This window comes from Epinephelus lanceolatus, chromosome 17, assembly GCF_041903045.1.
Source record: "Epinephelus lanceolatus isolate andai-2023 chromosome 17, ASM4190304v1, whole genome shotgun sequence".
Taxonomy (NCBI): domain Eukaryota; kingdom Metazoa; phylum Chordata; class Actinopteri; order Perciformes; family Serranidae; genus Epinephelus; species Epinephelus lanceolatus.
In genome coordinates, this window is record NC_135750.1 from 30,064,530 (window position 1) to 30,083,870 (window position 19,341).

Consider the following 19,341-nt stretch of genomic DNA (forward strand, 5'->3'; position numbering starts at 1 on the left):
CACAATAACAAAAAACAACACACATACAAACACACATTTAGCACAAAAGCCCACCCGTCTCCATCTTTCTCCCTCTCCCTCCATCAGTGATCAGTGTGACCAGGCCTCTGGACTATGAGCAAGTTCCCAATGGGATGGTCTACTTGACAGTGATGGCTAAAGATGGAGGAAACCCAGCCCTCAACAGCACTGTCCCTGTCACGGTGGAGGTGATTGTAAGTACAAACCTGCAATACACACACACACAAACACACGGTGGTACTTTTAACATTAAACAACAGAGGTGGAGCAGGGGGAGGCCCCTTGGGCACCAGCCTCAAATTTTTTCTCAAAAGGTTTTTAAAATCCCTTCACTTGCAATCATTATATAACCGAAACACGCTTCACAATTAGTAATGCTGTTAAAGCCAAATTCCTGTGTTATATACTGTATACTGGATTGGCACTCTTGGGCATGCATGCCACTTTTGGCACGCTATAATGGCACAATGACAATAAGTATGCAGGAGAGTGTTTGGAAGTGTTTAAATGCAGGGTTTCCAATGCATTAATTTATTGGTGGCGACCCGTCAACATTACAGCATCTGCCGCTATGTGTTTAATTTTCTATTGTTGGAGCTGGACAGTTCATTAGGAGCTCCTTTGGAATATTTGTTGGGTCTTCAAGTCTTCTTTCCCTCAAACAGCTGCTCTTCTCATCTATTGATCTGATTTGATCAGCTCTGATCAGATAGACTGATCAATTATCCACCCGCGACTCAAACTCCACAAACTGCTAGTGAGAGAAAAAAAGGAACTCATGAAGAGTTTTGCTCTTTGTTCACAGACCTGCAAAAATCTCTGAATTTAGAGAGAAGAAAGGAATGGTAGGAGGGGACGGACACACGTAGACACAGAAAATTTGTAACTTTATCATTGCACTTTATAAGAGTGTGGATGTGAATGACATACCACATTCGGCGGTCATAGAAAGATATGGTGATTTGACTGTAAGGGAGGAACTCTGCTGCGTAAAACCAATGCCTCAAACAACAAAAGGTGAGGACATAACTAAAGTTTTTATGGAGCATTTGGAGGAGTGAGATTTGTTTATCTCAAATGGCTTAAAGCTGCCATAAAAAAAAAAAAAAAAAAAAAAGTCTCCCTCAGGGAGCATGCCCCTGGAGCGCCCTCTGTTTGGATAAGCCCCAAATGTTTACATCTGGCCCCACTCTTGTTAAACAACCCTAACATGTCCTGACTCCTGCCCTGTCATGATACACAGCCACTTTTAAATGTGCAGATAGTAGTGCCTCTTCCAAACATGGAGACTGTCAGCAGCACAGCGCAGTACCTTAATCCAGTAGTCTTTTTTTCATCTTTTGTCATCACATTTTCCATCAACCTTTCAGCAGTCTGCATTTATATTCAAAATTGAGAGAGCATTTTCTACAAACTGGTGCTTTATGAGTTGGAAACACCCCCAGACTGTGGTCACAAGTACAGCCCACCTCAGTAACAAATAACAAATCTCTTCTGTTCTCATTAAAAATGGCAACATCTGGTGTGTTGGTGGGAAGGTTTAAAAACACATTAAAATGCCTAATGTGACGTTTCAAGACAAAACTCAACTCAAATGAAAAGGTGTACGTCCCCACTGTCATGTCTTACTGTATACATTGATTTTTTACATAAAGCAACTATTCAGAAGTCTTGCTTTAACTGTAAAAAAATTTGTACGTTCATAGTGATTGCACAGTCTCAGCCCATTCCAGTGTTGCCCTTGCTGATATTAATGTACTAGCAGCTGTTTTTTGATGTTTAAAGTCACTGATATGGATCAGGGAGTTGGTTTAATGTTCTCAAAACAAAAAAGTTTCAGAGTCAGACCTCAGTCACCAGTCTGGTGTCACTCCAGTTCTTTCACAGAGGTCACTGAGGTCAGGCCAGTTCAGCGACGTCCAAAACCAAGCAGAGCATGTTTCTATTTTTCATTTATCATTATTAGTCATATGGGATGATGGGACTACACCAGCCAATCATATCACAGCAGAAGGAAGAGTGCATCTACTGCTAGCTCACTGAGCACCATGAGCAAGTTAATGTTACAGCTCAGCTGAGGAAGACGTCATCAATGTTTACATCTTGCGCTGTCACAGACACAAGCCTTTCATACATGTGTAGATGCGCGCTTCCTTCGGCACAGTGATACGGTTGGCAGGTGTAATTCAGTAGCAAGAAAATCGTTCCTACTGTACATTAAACTGCTCACAACAAGGTCTGCGGATCAACTTAAGTAACCAAGTCATCATTTCTGTAAAGAGGCATTGCTGTTGTGTTTTTCAAATGCATTTTTTTTATGCTGTGAGCACCACAAGCCAAGTGCCATCTAGTTCCATTATATTGGAGATAAAGTGGATATCTCTATGGCCTATATCTCAACTCTCAGCAACTCACACCAGAACACTTTACATCGATATATAGCACTAAAGGCAAGAGGAAAGATATTTATTTTTTATTTTGGGGTGAACTGTCCCTTTAAAAGCTTTTTTGCTTCAGTCCGTTTGAACCTTGAAGACTAACATCTATAGAATATGATGAGAGCGCAGGCAATATTGAGTTTGGGTTTTACACATGTATTAACACAGATAAGAAGAAACCAGCATGAGGAGAGTAAGCAAGCTGTAAGCAAGGCTACTGTTCAGTAACGGGTGTTTGTGTTTAATCATTGCCATTCTGCATAAATCATTTGTGTCTTTCCTCCTTATGTGACAGTGTGCTTGTTTTTTAGCTCCAGAAGGGCACTTAAATAGTTAAAAACTTGTTTGTTGGTGGCTCTTTTCCTCTTAGCTGAGAATCTTTCTAATTCACACTTTTTTAATATATCTTCCAGCATGTTTTTTTTTTTTTTTTTTTTTTTTTTTCTCAGAAAGTATTTAATGACTCTCTTGGCACTGCAGCAGACACACCCTGTGACAAATTCCTCACAGTCTCCCCACGTTCAAAGGCGGCACCATCTTCCAACTTTTACGGGAATCTTTTCATTAAAGTTCCACTCAGATGTGACTCTGTAAAATTTGTGGGCCAGAGAGTTTGGTGAGGAACTTATGAAGCTGTTATATCGTGTGTACTGAATGATGACTAAGCTGTCTTGTGTTTATCTAAATGTTGATCCAGTGTGTGACAGGTGTCAGCCGGCTCATGGTGGATACGTTTCATATGTCTTCAGCATCACTTACATATTGGATTTCAGTATTTCCTCACTGTCTGAATTAGTATGACTCCAGCTTTGTTTACAGTTTTATCACAGTCTGTGCAGCTATCTGAGCGTACAGTTCAGTTGTTTTGTCAGTGTTATCACTAAATGTCTTATTTTAAGGCACTGGAGAAAGTCACAGCTGTCTATGCGTTCATGCAGAACAGAGATGTTTTAATTTATTAAAGCCGTGAAAAATGAGATACTCCTGCACAAGGTTCTGGGTGTTAATTCTATAAGATGCTGATGCATGTTTGTCTGACACCTGAATGCATTCAGTTGGATTTTTTCTGTTGTAAATGTTACGTGCCATTTTTTCTTTTCTCGTGTTTAAAAGACCACGACACAATGTCATGCACTGGCAGTCTCCCGCTACATGGTTTCATTTGAATGCTTATCCACGTTTTCTACACTGTGTATCTCAGGCATGGCAAACACTCTGTGATCCATGTCTGATTACAGATCTTTATGGATGGCTTCTGCACTCACTGTAGCTTTCTATACCCATGTCTGACTGTGTTGCTTTTGTGGGATAACTTTGTTAAAGGATGTGAGGAGATCAAGTCAGTTTGTTTGTACTCACAACTTTTCAGTTCTCATTTCATCCAACATATGACATGTCAGATTCATAGCAAGTTAGAGAAAATTTTTCATAGGACTGTGAATGTGTTTTTGTTCTGCTTTGCATACAATGGGCCTCATTCATATAAATAGTCCATACATACAAGTCTCTGCTTAAACTGTGGGTATGAACATTTTATGCAGAAATCTTGGATATTTTCCTACATTAATTTGTTCATACTCTAAGGACAAATTCAGAACTGCCGCAGACCATGTGTTTGCACAAATGATGACGGTAAGGCTGTCTTAGAAGATGTAAATACACACCTTTTCACTAGAGTATGGCATGTCTTAATTAAAATATTTGACAATAAATGTGTCCCAGTCCGAGCTAACAAGAGTATACGAGAATGACCCTATTAAAATGTAACAGTTTTGGACTTATTTTAAGTGCCATGAAAATTATATTATTATTATTAACAGTCATAAAACAGTATATAAAAGATTCTAATTTACGTCCAAGCAAGTGTTAATATGGCCTATCTAACACTGCTTGAAGATGCTACAGTCTGTTCCTTCAGGAGAGACCGACTGAACACGTTTAACACGAGTGACCAACGGCTCATCAGTTGTTTCTAAATGCCAAGATGTTCACAGAGCTCACTGATGGCCTGACAGTAGTGTGTCAGGGACTTAATACGTGCATAGAAACAATTTCAACAATTTCCCCATGATACACCTCTCTGCAAACTATTTCCTTAATAGACAAATGGGGGTGTGGCAGTATGCTGATTGTGAATAGCAGGCACACACCTGTCGATATAGAATGATTCTGATTCACTAACTTAAGCACAACAAAATTGGCCAGGACACATGTCATGAATCCTACTGTAATTTTGCATGCACACTTATTTTATGTGCAAAGTAAGAACATTTCTACTATATATCAGTGAATGAGGCCCGATGACAAATCAAAAATATCTTATGATGTTCAACTGCAGCTTTTTTTGCTGTCCTACAATACCATATGCAGTAATCTATCTTCTATCTATCATGACTAGCAATTACATTTAACTTAATGATGTACCTTGCCACCTTAATATGTGCTCTAATTTTAAGGCATCAGAAGAAGCCGTGCCCACAGTAGAGGATGAAAACAATAATATTAGAATCTATGATGTGTTGTATTTTTCTGTCCCCTTTCTGCATTTTGAAGAACGTCCCGATGGAATTCATCGAAACCACTTGTAATATAAATGTGGTGTACATGGTGTCTTGCTGACTATTTTCTATAACAGGCTTATTTTTTGAAATCGCTCTGTCTGCGTTTATCTGTTTTTTTTAAATAGTAAACATGAATGTTGATCTTTGCTAAGATGCTATAAATACAGCAGTAAAAATATAATGAGCAACCAGAACTCATAAACAGTCTCTCCACTGGCTCTTAAGCTCATTTCCCCCGATACAAATCCATTATACAAGTAACTTTTAGTCATAAAAGAAGAAGTGACAGAGTAGAATGGATGAATCCAGCTGGAATATTCTTGAATATTCTATGCAAGGACTGTACACATATCTATACACATCCTACATGAGGGAGAAATATTGTGTAAAAGAATGAAGGAATCTGCTGGAATGCAAAAACCAACAGGGAGAGATGTGCTCGATTCTGTATTCCTTCTGTCTCTCTCTCTCTCTCTGTCCTCCACAGTGTCGTGACTCACACCACAGGGGTTTATCAGTAGCTGGCAGCATCGCACACACACAATGCTTTACACCAGTGTAACACAGAGCCCAGATAGATAATGGTGCCAGTGACTGTTGTTAAAGTGTTAACATTTCTCAGCAGCTCACACAGTGGGGAACCTCTCTGCGAATAGCCACACAACTGGATGTGTTGGTGTGAAATGGAGTCTAATTCAATGAGTGGGAGGTTGTAAGAAATATAAATGCTCTAAGGAAGTCTGTGTGACAGTGGATGCTGATCCATGTTGTAGTCATTCATTCCTGTCAAATTACTGGTCCTGATTACCCTTTGTTTTTAGGTAAAGCCATTAATAATCATATTTGGAACGATTTTCTGGCCTAATATTGTGAATGTGTCTTCTTTTAATATCTACCTCAGCTTTTGCATTATTCCTCTTCTTATCCAAGTCCAATTTTTTGAGCTCCTGCAGTTCAAAAAGCAATGAATGTGACAATGCACTGCCTGGTTAGGATATTTGGTTTAGCTTATTGTGTTTACTTTATATATCAGGTGTAAAGTAGTGCCTGATTGGATGAAGGAAACAGAAGCCAGCACAAGTAAAACACTGTTTGAGGCCATAGATCAAAGTGGTTTATGGAGATTTCAGTTTAATCAGTATTTAGAGCATGTGCATTTGTCCTCACCAATAAAAACATGAAAGTAGCAGAGGACTTTTATTTGGACAACGCACAAATCGGTTCCCAAGAATTCACCAGAATGCAGAAAATGATGTGTCTCACGCGCAAATTTTTCTGGCTAAGAACCCCAAACCCCCTGTTTCATGTGTGTCCCTGCCAATGTTGAAACAAAACCTACGCCTTTGCTAGTACTACGATTTTACTATTAAAAACATTTTGTGCTCCCAATATCTTAATTCCCAAATATGTCAATCTCAGTGCAGATGTGTGATGACATCTATCTTAAGCACGTGTATTTCTCATTGTTTACCATGTCGATTTGAGCTGTTTATTCCTCCTCCAGGATGAAAACGACAACCCACCGGAGTTCAGCAAGCCGTCCTACATTGTAAAAATCCCAGAGAACATTATTGCCGGTGAGTCATTTTATACATTTGGGGTTAAGGTTTTGTTGCTGGAAAGCATTTTCTGGTGCACAACCAACACAGCACTTAAACACTCCAAACAGCTCAAACACCATGTGTAGAACATACAGTCACCCCTTACATGAATTGCCTTACTATTACCATATTCAACAAATAGCTCTTCTTTCTTCAGGGTATGTTTTTTTATGTTGTGTTTTATATGCTTCCTCTGGCCTCCTCCTCTACTATCTTATTTGTTATGATTTTGCATAATGTTTTTAAATGCTCAGTGAGAATGCAGCATATTGACTATTCAAGGCAAAATCACTGGCTGCTATATTCATTCTCATGCATGCATTCAGAGGACTGTTTTATCCCAGACAATAGATTAGTTTCCAGTCACTAGAGTGAAATGAGATGTTTGACCGCCCCTTTCTCCTTCTGAGCTCCAGCAGACGCCGGCCACTTTCTATGTCTCGGATCCGATTTAAAGGAGCACATAGCTGAGCGGCTTGGGCCAAGGCTGAGGTTTAGAGGACTGTGGCTAAAGTGCTTGGCCCTGAGCTGGGGGCCCAAGGCTTGGGCTGCAAGGCTGAGCTCAGGGCTACCCCTGCGGCACTGGCTAGCCTCTCATCCCCCCTGTCTGCCTGGGTATTGATCAGGCCTGTGCCAAGTATGGGCTGTGCCAAACAAGCTGATAATCCACTAATCCATAAACCCACTCACTGCCATGCCATCAGTTGAGCTGTGGATGGGGGCGGTGAAGAAATTAGCTCTCTGAATGCCATTTCAGTCTGTCTCTGCAGCTTGTCTCTCTCTGTCTGTCTTTCCTCTTTACTAGACTTCACATGTTTTTTCCATGACTCTGTCTTCTCAGTTCACTTTTTTCCACTCTCTCTCTCTCTCTCCCACTCCATGAGTTGTAACTTTCTTTCTGTCTTACTCCCTTCATCCCTCCCTCTCCCCCACAGGGGCAACTGTGCTGCTTGTGAATGCTACTGATTTGGACGCCTCGCGGGAGTTTGGCCAGGCCTCACTCATCTACTCCCTGGAGGGCTCCTCTCAGTTCCGTCTCAACTCGCGCTCAGGTGTGTGTGTGTGTGTGTGTGTGTGCTAGCATGTACAAGTGTGTGTATTTTCTGACCATGTACTTGTAACTGAAACAGATTTTAGAGATCTGATTCCATTTTCATTTCAATTTTTATTTATTTATTTTTTTTTTTTCAAATAATTTTGCAGTCAGTTTGAACCTGGTCTGAAGATGACTATTACACGTCTGTGCTTATTCCGATCTGTGTCTGCAGTGCCTTTTTCTGTTTCCTTCCTATACTCTTCACTTTGCTAGTGAGAACACTGTTACTAGGCTTTGTGGATATTTTACATTTGAGTTTTATTCTGACTGACTCATCCTGACATGAGAGCTACCTTGTAATGACATGTCTGGCCTTCACTCGGGTTTCCTGCCTGTTGCATTGGTTAAATATTCTTGATCTGATTTCGTGTATGTTTCAGGAGAGATCACCACCACGGCCCTGCTGGACCGAGAGCTGAAGTCAGAGTACATCCTGATAGTCAGAGCTGTGGATGGAGGGGTTGGCCCTCAGCAGAAGACTGGCATTGCCACGGTATCTAGCTCACAGAACAAATCAATTTCCTCTCCACTGTTTAATCAATAACCTTTTGGGATAAAGTTATATTCTGTATCTTGTTCTCTGACTTGTTGGCTTCTAAGCTACGTTGATCAAAGGTGTCTTACATAACTGACATCATAAGTAGCTCATTTCCTGTTTGCCTTCATTTTCCTCACTCCCACTTTGTGCAGGTGAACATCACCATCCTGGACATTAATGACAATGCCCCGGTGTGGAGAGACGAGCCATACCATACCAACGTGGTGGAGATGAGCCCAGTAAACACTGATGTTATCTCTGTGAGTGGTAGACTTTACCTAAATGCTAATGTGAAGCAGCACAAATGAACACACTGAAAAGGTAATTCTTAGCATTTGTTTTATTCAGAGTAGGTGGTTGTGAGGGAGGTGGTAGATGGCTGCTGAAATTTTAGGAGATAAATTATTGAAATCTTGGCCTCTAGGTTTTGTATACAAATGTGATGTAAAGAGAGCAATGGTGTCATTGAGTGATGTTTTTTAATGTTTTGATTCATTATCATAGAGTGGTATAATTTGATTACTCTGACTATGCAAACTTGAATTAAGCAAAAAGTGTGCTTTTATTAAAAAAACAAAAAAAACAACTTGGTCTCAGAGCGAAGTGATCAAAGTGTGAAGTTTGAAAATTGTTGTTGTACAGCATGCAAAATCAGTGCATGTTGAATGATGCATCTGCATGCATAGTCCTTCACTATTGATGGGACAAATTGCCATCACTGCGTAGGTCATCACAAAGTAAACACTCTAATATTACCCCAAACTCTCTCATCGTCCTGCTGGTGTCTTTGGCAATGTGTTGTTGTTAATTAAGCCCTGATTGTCCATTAATTAAAGAGGCGTCAGTGAGTGTAATTAAGGGAGTCCGATTGCTAATTAAAATGTAGCCTGCAGTCATACGCATAGCAAATTATTCAGCTGCTAGGCAGAAAAGGAAGTGAGAACCCATCTTGCAGAGTGAGAGAGAGTGGGATGGAGAAATGGTAGGGAAAGTGAAATGAGAGATACAAGTGTTGCGCTGCTAAAATGTTGCTACATTTTCCACTTATTGCTGCTCTCTTGTAGCCATTCCTCAGTTGAGTTCATTCATGGTGCATCCAGTGATGCGATGCATACTGTATGTGACTCTCTGCGCTCAGTGGACAGACACTGTTGCCCCTCTGACCATTTTTCAATATATCGGACCACCCAGGCTTACAGTCCTGTAATTGGCCCCAATGTAGCCCTGGCCCAACCAGTGTTTCCATGGTGACAAGAGGCCACCTGCTGAGTCCTCCTGGAGGTGTCCAGTGAGCCGATGAATTTGGTTGCTGTGCCCAGTGCAAGGATCAGCCCACTTAAATCTCAGAGCACCCCACCATCACTGCTGCAGCCTCTTACATTCAGCACCTATACACATACAGTGAGCCTCCCCTAATATCTCATTTCAAAACAATATTCTCTTTTCTGCCACTCTGCAGTCAGAGCAGGGCTACAGTTCAATAGACGAGGCTAATATATTTGCTCACCATCTTTAAATGTGCTCTGCTCGGGCCAGAATTGATTAGTTCAACTGGCCCCGGCTAGACACTTCCCCACATCTTATATCACCTACCTTTGTCTCCCCAGTTGCTAATCAATGGGCCTCTGAGATGCCTGCCTACCATGTCCCCTTAATAATTAAATACCTGCAAAACCTTTGTTCCTCTAATGACCAATTAACCAGTTTCCAGCGTTTTTAGTCAGTGCACTGAATAATTGATCAGCTCTTTAAAAATCAGCCAGTGTTTTAGCCGGGCTCCCGGCTTCACACATTTATCACCCATCGCCACTCTGTGTCAGAAAAGAGACGTTACCATTTTTCTTTTAGCTGACTGATGTGTTCAAACTGTTGGAAGGGGTTTTGTGTGAAGACGCTCTTGGGGTGGGGTGGGGCTGTTCTTCTTACTATTACCATTACTATTATTCTTTTTCCTTCCCTGATTCATTTTCATTCCTCCCCTCTTCTCTCCTGACATCTTAAATCCTTCCTGTCCTGATATCTTTAAGTTCTCCTATGTCATACTTTTTTATTAAACCATCCAGTATAACTTGAGGATTCTTATGTGGTATGGTAAAACATACTTTTTGAGTGTTGAGGGTTTTTTTTTTTTTTTTAAATAAAGGATAAAGGATATTCAGAAAAGTTTTTCCTGTCTCTCTCCTGTCCAGGTTCTGGCAGTGGACCCTGACAATGGAGGCAACGGGACAGTGATGTACAGCATCAGTCCAGAAAACCCCTTCTACACCATCAACAGTAGTACAGGGAAGATCCGCACCAGTGGTGTAACCCTGGACAGGGAAAGCTCCAACCCCAGGGACACAGTTCTCATGAGGACCATTATCATCTCAGCTGTTGACCGTGAGTAGTGTGTATGTGTGTGCTTTGTGGGATGTCAGTTTGCACTCTTATTTGCTTCCCACTGTGTAAATTTGTCTGACTCATGAAACACCTAAACCATCTGTAAGCAAGCTTTAAATAGCTCTATATCATTCTCAGTAGAGAGCTTTCGATTCTGACCGATTAGCCTCTTTCTTCAGGCCTCATTCCTCAAGTTTTATGTTGACCATGAAACTTTTTACTGTGGCTAATAAACCCCTTTGACCATGAGAAATAGGGGGTGTGTATGTGTGTCTTTATATGTTCTCTGGCGCCCTCTTTAGGTGGTACCCCTCCACTGCGCGCATCATCAAGCACCACAGTGTTCGTCAACCTGCTGGATCTCAATGACAACGACCCGACTTTCCTCAACCTGCCCTTTGTGGCTGAAGTGCCAGAGGGACTGCCCATTGGATCCTCAGTTTTCAAGGTAAAATATGAGATTATATTTGTGCATGATGGCATTTTAAAAAAAGGTGAAGGATTCAGAATTTATCTCACCTCTCTTATTATCATCCACTGTGATTTACCCTTGGTCTTTCTCCCCCTTCCTCTGTGTCATCCATTCTCTCTTCCTGCTGTAGGTCCAGGTGGAAGACCCAGATGAGGATAAGAATGGATTGATTACAATGGCGTTACAGATGGGAATGCCTCGCCTTGACTTCTACCTGAACACCTCCACTGGCGTTCTCACCTCTATGGCAGTCCTGGACCGTGAGCAGATTGGACAGTACCATTTGAGAATCATTGCATATGATGCAGGGAGGTTCCCTCGCACCTCCACTTCAACCCTCACTGTCACAGGTACAAGTCTGCAAATGTGACTGATGATGATAATGATGATAAACTGGGTTTGATTTCCCTTTGCTGTCTCTGAAGTTACCCTACATTTGAAACTGCCAAGCCATGGTATGATTGGATTCTGCATAAAGTGAAGAGTTGCTTCATTATGGCAGATAGTTAACCACTGACTTTGCAGGAATCTGCTGAGAATGATGCTACCACCTGCTGGTTGGACATGAAAAATCAATTAGACAAATGGACTGATTGCTGTGAGCATGATAAAAAGGGAATGGAAAAAAAATAATAGGGTTTTCTGGCATTTCTCAAATGAGTCAGAAGCATCAAAATATTTTCAGCTGTTTTGAGGAGATCTGTTTCACGGCTCTTGACTTCACGGGGAAGTCGGGACAAGCCGTAGACCTGAGCTACAAAAGAAACTCACTTGTTTTACAAAACTCTGAATCCTCTGATTTATCAACAGTCTTTCTACTCACTGCACCACCCTGCTGCCTTATTTGTCCTCATGTACATCTATCTGTGTGTCCTCATGTCTTTCTGTCTGTGTGTTTGTGTGCATGGGTCAGTTCTGGATGTAAATGATGAGACGCCCACCTTCAACCCCCGCGTGTACAATGTTTCCCTGAAGGAGAGTGTCCCTAGAGACCACATTGTAGCGCGCCTCAGCTGCACTGACAACGACGCCGGCCTCAACGCCGAACTTAGCTACTTCATCACAGGTCAGAGGTCACAGTGGGAATTGTTTTTGTGTGTCTGTGAGCTACAGTGTTGTACAGTTGTGGGGACTATGTGCACATATGGTACCTTTGTCCATCCATCTGTCTCTGTGTGTGTACAAGGTGAGCATGCCTCTTTAAGTACTGTATGTGTGTCACTGGGTATTTTTATTACCAAAATGCTGTGAATGAATTTGGAAATTTGTTTGTGTTTTGTATTTTTAGGTGGTAATCAGGATGGTAAATTCAGCGTGGGCTTCAGAGACGGAGTCGTTCGGACTGTGGTTGGCCTCGACAGAGAGATCCAGGCAGCGTACACTCTGGTCATAGAAGCTATAGGTGTGCCATTTTTATAATGACAGAAAACCATAATCATCATCTATCATCCTCCTTTTTATACACTGTTTGTACTTGTTTTGTTTGTGATCTTCAAAGCTGCTCCTTTCTACTCTTGTACGACAGTGATGACAAAAAAAGTGATGCCTGCACATCTGCAGTGATTTCAGACTATTGCTCAACTGCCTTTGTTCCTGTTTAAAAAGAAAGAACAAAAACTCTGAGGTTTTCCTGTTTTGGAAACCATTGACTCAGGGTGGCTTATCTGCTGAGGGGGCCAGAGACACAAGAGATGAGAGAAGAGGCAGAGATAATGTAAAGCTGTGCAAGAGAACAGAATTATTGTTCTAATTCACAAGCAGCAGAAACTGACCCAAGTTTTGATGAGCCAACAATGTTCCAGTCTTACTTCTTCATTACAAGCTATTTTTGGGTTCTGCTTTATTGTTTTAAAGGTTTATGGATTGTTTAAAGCAACATACAAACACAGAACCAGTATTATTTTGTATATGTGTCGTAATGATATACTTGTTTTAATTTATAGCCTTAGCCTGTGAGATATACAGCCATGAAATGAAAGCAGACTCTATTTCAGTTGTCTTGGCATCAGCCCTAAAATTAGCATTAACTTGAACGATTGCAGCTGATGTGTTTGTGAATGTGTCTTTTCCTGCATATAGACAACGGTCCAGCGGGCAGCCGGAGGACAGGCACAGCCACTGTATTTGTTGAGGTGCAGGATGTTAATGACAACAGACCCATCTTCCTACAAAACAGCTATGAGACCAGTATACTGGAGAGCGTGCCCCGAGGAACCAGCATCCTCCAGGTAACACACACACTGCTAAACACATTCATTAACATACTGCACTTTCAGCACTCAAACTTAAAAGCCACTTTATTTCTTAACACAACAATCACAAAACACAAAGAGGATGATCTCTTTTTGGCTCAGGTTATCTTGACAGTATTGGTAACCCATTGTGTTGTGAGATCTGTATAAAATCATACTATAAAATAATTCCTTATGTTTGTCTTAATGCAGAGGAATTACCAGATGGATGGGGTTTTCTTGAGCAGTTATCAGAGTGAAGCACAGGAATGATATTTGTACCCACACTTTGAATGTGATGGAGGAATAGTTTTAAGATTAGCATTGAAAGTAGAAGTCATTGCTTGAACCAGTGCCTTGCTTTTAATTAATCAAGTCAGAATGTATTCCTATACAGAATGTGAGATTTGACAATGCATCAAATTCTTACTCAAAACAGTCCAATAGTGTTAACCTGCTATAGAGGCTGAAATGATCAGTCACGTAAATGTCTGAATTCGACTACAATGACTTGTTGATTGGCTAATTTTAAAGCACCTGTTTTGTTGTAAACCTCATCCATCTAGCATTCAAAGTATTGTAAAATAAACGCTAAACATTATTTTCATGTACTCTTCACTGACACCTATTAGCGATGTTCATAGCACCAGCCATTAGATGTACAGTGTATCACTTGTGTGGAGCAGTCAGTCAGCCCTCATCTTGTCCTCGAGTCAGATTTCAGTGACATAGTCAAATAAACAAGGCATAGTGAGATGGGGCTCCACACTGGCTTCTGGCTGTGGTGTCTGTCGGACTGGAGAGCGGGACGCATACGTGCTGTCACGCTCATGTGGCCGGCGATGGGGCGGCCGTCTGAAGGAGATGTTGTACGAGCGCCGATACGAGCCCAGCCTCTTCCACACCTTGAGCTGAGGCTCACTGGACTGACTTCTTCCACTGGTCAAGCTCTCCCCTGGGCTGCAGCTCGCCTCAGAGTCCCCATCCTGTTCTGAGGGCCGGCACACTGCCAGGAAGGCTGCAAACCCTGCCAGCAGCAGTGATAAGCCCAGCACCACCATGATAGTGAATTCTGGGTCGTGGATGTCTGAGGAATAGGATGGAGGTTGTGGGATGGTGGGAGAGATGGTGGTGGTTGTAAAGCTGGACAGAGTTGACAGAGTGGCATTTTCTTTGTGAGACGTAAAGGTGAAGTTGGAGCCTGGTTCAGTGGTGTTCATGTTGTCTTGGCCCTGGATGGAGAAAACAATGTTAGATTGGAAGTCTATGTCAGGACAGTGTGTGTGTGGCTACAATATGTGTGACTGTGTGTGTGTGTGTGTGTGTGTGTGGGGTCAGCCTTTGTCAAAGTGCCACAGCAGCTCTCTGCCTCACTGGCCAAGCCTAACCAAGCTGAGTAGGTTTATTTTCACTTTATTGGGATCATACACTCAGGGGCTTGTGATAAACATACACATACACACACACACACACACACACACGCACAAATATACACGGAAACGGCTGCATGCACATGCAGATGCGGTGAGTGTTTGGCATTTGCGGCAATTATGTAGCTATTAAATCAAGGACTACAAAACAGTCAATGCTTGACAGGCTTTCTTCAATGTAAAACAAATTGGGTTTATTAAAATGCCCCATGTAAAATGCAAGGCACCCACCTCTTCTACCCCGGTCTCCAATTATCCCCCCCTCATTCTGCGTGCCCCCATCTTCAACATAGTAACATTTGTAAATGTCATCGTCCTTAATTCAGCGGAGACAAAGCATGGCTTATCGGTTTAAGGGAAACACATTGGGACGTGAAATTATTTTTAAGACCAAATGCCAGGAAAGCTGTGAAAAGGCCACTGGAGCAGGATGGCTCGTTAGAGAGTCAGTTCATTAGTCAGCGCCTCCAAGCACATATGCCACACGCACACACACATACATACACACCCACACAGCTATTCAAACACAAACTTTCTTGCTCACCCACACATACTGTAGACCGTGCTGCATATATTCGTGATTAGGCTCTTAAGCTCGGCAGCTTAGCTGTAAGGTACTCTCCCTCTCTATCACCCCACATTGTTGCTCCTTCAGATCTGACTGCTCAGCTAGTTTTGAAACAGTCATTTCTCAACTTCCTCACCAGCACATTTTATCTAACTTATTCACATTTGTAAAGTTTGACCAATTGTGCACTCTCAAGTTCTCTTAACAGCATAGTTTCAAATGCTTAATAGGGTTTTTTTTTGCCTTTTATTACCACCCAGTTGCTCTCTGATTCATGGTATTTTCACCATATCTCCTCTATATTATCTACACAGTGTAAGAAACCTATGAATGGGGAATACATTAACAGTCCACAGATGTCAGATGTGTAGCCTCTGTTTGCTAGAATTCAAAACTACCTCCCAGATAAGTCCTTATCTTACTTAACCAAATGCATACAAAAGTCTCCACACACTCCCTGAGAGAATGTGCTGTTCGTCAAGCACATGTCAAGCAGCTCACACGTCAAAATGTGGATTTCAGGAGTTTTCTTTCAAAAGACTCCACATCAGACACAAGATATAAATTGTAAGAGACATTAATGAGATTGTTAGCATCTTACGACCTTAAGATTTGAAAGAATTGAATTATCTTTACCTCTAAAATGCTAATGCTAATTAACATTTCTTTCTCAGACTGAACCTTCAGTAATTTGGAATAAAATCCATCAAAAATGTATACTCACACCCACACTTTAGACACTCTTTAAAACAACACCTTGCTTAGTTCCAGTAACTGAGGTCAGACCTGTTTCTTGGCTCCACGCACTTGTTTTCCCCCCTTAAACTGCTGCTTTCCCAGAGACAGAGGGGAAAACGCTGGGGAGGAAGAGGGCAACGAGGAGGAAAAGGGGGTAAAATGTGGGTAACAGCATTACCATTAAAATATCTCACTGTTGTTTTAATCCCAGGGAGCCAAAGACAATGGTGTGTTTTCTGAGCCATGCAGAGGCTTAGTGAATAATCTCTCAGTGCTTACACTCTACATGCTTACACTTACAACATCTGGCTCTGCAATGTACTCTTACACTTTATACACCCCCTTTTATGGCCTAAGTGGTGCAGTCCGCTGTGTAATACCCTATTCATCACTCACCAATCTGACCCCCCAGCCTCTTTTTCTCCCGTCTCCCCCCTCCCCTCTCCTCCTCTTTCTCCTCTTCTCTCCACATCTCTTTATAAAGCTAATGAGACTGAAGTTGGGCCCCTCTTCACAGGGAGAGTGAGAGAGAGCAAAGGAGGACACACAGGGCAAGAGAGAGAGAGGGGGAGACTGTGAGAGTGTGTGTATTTGTGCGTACCTGAGTGCACGTACATGTGCTTGAGTGTCTTGAGTGTGTGTCTCTGTATGCAGTTGAATATGCACTTTGTAGGCACCTCCACAGGGTTTGACACATCACGGAGGAGCGGGGTGTGACACGAAGTCAGCCTCATCCAGTGCCAACGGCTCTGTGTCTCTCTGGATTCAGAAGTCAGTCTTATGACATGGCCCATTCACCAGCAGCCCAGCATGCTCCACTATTTATCTGTGTACACTGTGGAGCCATGCTGTCTGCGCTTGGTTTGGGTTTTTGGCTGCTTCTGGCATTACGGACTTACTGCCAGGCTATGTTGGGGTTGTTGTGGCAACAAGACACTGGGCACCAGAGGATGTGTGGGGAGTGAGAAAAAATACAGATTTGTCCATCTGTTTATAGAAACTACTGAATTAATACAAAATTCTATGACATGTTCTTTCTATCATGTGACTTTATGGGGATAAACACAGAACAAAGCTCCAGAACTGAGCAACACACTCACTGGATACCAAATACAATTACTCATTTCTCTCATGATGATATGCATATTTTTGCAGTCCCCGTTGTCAGACTGCAAAATGAAAAAAGAAAAAAAAAAAAAAATCTAACTTTGTAATGGTGCCAGTTGTGAATGGAGATTCATGCCATTGCTGTTCCTTGTAAGTAGCCTAATGCTTTTGTTTACCTACGATAGGTAAACAAAAGCATTAGGCTGTCATTATTATTTTATGTAATTACAGACTTTCTACTTGTGTTTGTCTGTACAGGTTCAAGCTACAGATGCAGACCAGGGGGAGAATGGTCAAGTTCTGTACAGGATCCTCACAGGTAAGTGTTTGATGTGTGTGTGCTTCACACATGGTCTCCTTGCTTCCACACAAATGCACTGAAAGATAAAGCTCCCAAGATGAATTAGATCAAATCATTAATTTGGTAGCATGGTTAATCCAGTTTTTCACAAAAGGTGCAAACTAGATCTTGAACACAAGTTTCCAGAATTGTAGTGATTCAAGCTTTTGAGGCAAAATATTTCCAATGGGCAGGTATGGTAATTCCTCTCATTTCCAGTGCCGTTTCTCTTGACTAGAAGCAGTCAGTGTATATCTTGTTCCAGTGAAAATAACAGTAATGACAGGATCCCTGAAACAAGTTAATTTGTGTTGGAAGCAGCTTAAATTATCCCACCAAACTGGCAGATGCCTCAAGTGGAATTATCTAAACCCAGAGACTAGATTAAATATTTTGATAAAAATGCATTTTTGTAAAAGTTTCCTGCTCTGTCTCACTTTCCCTGTCTGTGTGTCTGTGTGTGTGTGTGTGTGCATGTGTGCGCTCATATTTGTGAATGAATGCATACAGGCAACAGCAACAATCTATTCAGCATAGACAGACAGACTGGGCTGGTAACAAGAGGCCTCAGGGCACTGGACAGAGAAACCAGCAGCTCCCATGTGTTGGAAGTGGAGGCTTACAACAGTGACAAGGGCAGCATGAGGAGCTCCGTGAGGGTGAGGAGGAGGAGGGTAGCTGGAGGGGGATGGGAAGAATGCTGCAGCGTGCAAGTTTCATCCTCATGCTTAATGCTAAATGTGTAACATAACTTAGGTAGCTTGTTCTTTTTATTATAGAGCATGAAGATTTATAAATTTAAAAGGAAAATGTGTCTAGCTTGTAAAAACGGGCAGTCATGTCAGCCCCCTCTGATATATCTTACCTAGAAATGTGGACTTCAGAGGATCCAGTCCCTTAAGTGGGACACAGATATGTAATATTTATGTCTGTGGTCTCATTACCAAATGCTGGCGCCACACTAGAGGATAATTGGGCAGATTTTGGGTCCTATTCGCCTCTCTCAACAATTGCGGGGGTGTTCTCAACTCAAGACTGGTCTGAACATATTGTCTGCCCAAATGATCCTGTAGTGTGAGGGGTTTTACATAAATAATCTTAATTTTACCGACTGAATTAGAGTCTCCCCAATTGTTGTGTGAAAGAAGCAGGGATGAAATATTGAGCAGAAATCCACAAAACTCAATGACTGCAAGATGACTGGGAAGCGTCACCTACTTGATGTTGCATATTTGTGTAGAACCAAGGGCTTATCTCCAAGTCTGTAGTGCCCTAAACCTGCATTCTTCTTACTGGCCAGCAGGGGGTGACTCAACTGGTTGCAGAAAGTGTGATTGAAGACAGAAAATGACCCTACATCTCACTCAATGTATTACCTTAGTAAATGTTTTTCTAATAAGTTTATGGTGATGACACAGTGGCTACATCCACTTCTTTTACACAGCCTTTAGCAGTAGCTTATGGTAGCCCCCTTTGAGACTTATAATTAAGCTTTACTTCCAACTCACCTCCAGCTTGTGCTGCAAAATGTATAAGCCATGCTGATTCAGTCTTCTCAGCTATGACTTAATATCCTTTTTCTCTCTCTCTCTCTCTCTTTTTTGTTTTTTGGTGAAAAACATAGCACACACAAGTGCAACCAGCTGACGATGACAGTCTGCCTCCATGTTTGTTTTTTCTGAAGTTGCTTTTGATCATGCAAGTTTCTGTGAAATCCCAAGTCCCTGGAATCGCCACTCTGCTACTATTTAGTTTAAGTGCCAAGTGTGTGGTCCTGCATCTTGACTGAACTGTTCAATGTGTACATTATTACCATCAAAA

At 41.8% G+C, this 19,341-nt stretch overlaps 2 protein-coding genes across 5 annotated transcripts in view; one reads left to right on the forward strand and one right to left on the reverse strand.

The window, feature by feature from the left end:
- cdh23 (cadherin-related 23) overlaps positions 1–19,341 on the forward strand; it is a 210,503-nt gene that overhangs the window by 146,906 nt on the left and 44,256 nt on the right. For both annotated transcript variants that reach the window (XM_078160989.1, XM_078160990.1), the window contains exons 17-29: positions 88–215; positions 6,525–6,597; positions 7,557–7,673; positions 8,098–8,210; positions 8,408–8,515; positions 10,445–10,634; positions 10,937–11,082; positions 11,237–11,456; positions 12,020–12,172; positions 12,395–12,508; positions 13,186–13,334; positions 17,439–17,499; positions 18,031–18,179. In XM_078160989.1, the coding sequence (XP_078017115.1) occupies positions 88–215; positions 6,525–6,597; positions 7,557–7,673; positions 8,098–8,210; positions 8,408–8,515; positions 10,445–10,634; positions 10,937–11,082; positions 11,237–11,456; positions 12,020–12,172; positions 12,395–12,508; positions 13,186–13,334; positions 17,439–17,499; positions 18,031–18,179 (1,721 nt within the window). The remainder of the gene's footprint in view (positions 1–87; positions 216–6,524; positions 6,598–7,556; positions 7,674–8,097; positions 8,211–8,407; positions 8,516–10,444; positions 10,635–10,936; positions 11,083–11,236; positions 11,457–12,019; positions 12,173–12,394; positions 12,509–13,185; positions 13,335–17,438; positions 17,500–18,030; positions 18,180–19,341) is intronic.
- LOC117248801 (uncharacterized) lies at positions 13,391–16,202 on the reverse strand. 3 transcript variants are annotated; one of them, XM_033614068.2, is made up of 2 exons: positions 16,066–16,202; positions 13,391–14,569 (listed from the first exon to the last, which is right to left on the reverse strand). In XM_033614068.2, exon 2 carries the CDS (start codon positions 14,555–14,557, stop codon positions 14,051–14,053), a length of 507 nt encoding a protein of 168 aa, XP_033469959.1. In that variant the 5' UTR covers positions 14,558–14,569; positions 16,066–16,202; the 3' UTR covers positions 13,391–14,050. The 3 variants fall into 3 exon arrangements, with proteins under 3 accessions (XP_033469959.1, XP_078016972.1, XP_033469957.1); XM_078160846.1 differs by having other exon boundaries at positions 16,092–16,200; XM_033614066.2 differs by having other exon boundaries at positions 16,060–16,197.

Bases quoted from the DNA above. Each gene is read 5' to 3' on its own strand.
- LOC117248801 (XM_033614068.2), bottom strand. From the start codon at position 14,557: ATGAACACCACTGAACCAGGCTCCAACTTCACCTTTACGTCTCACAAA.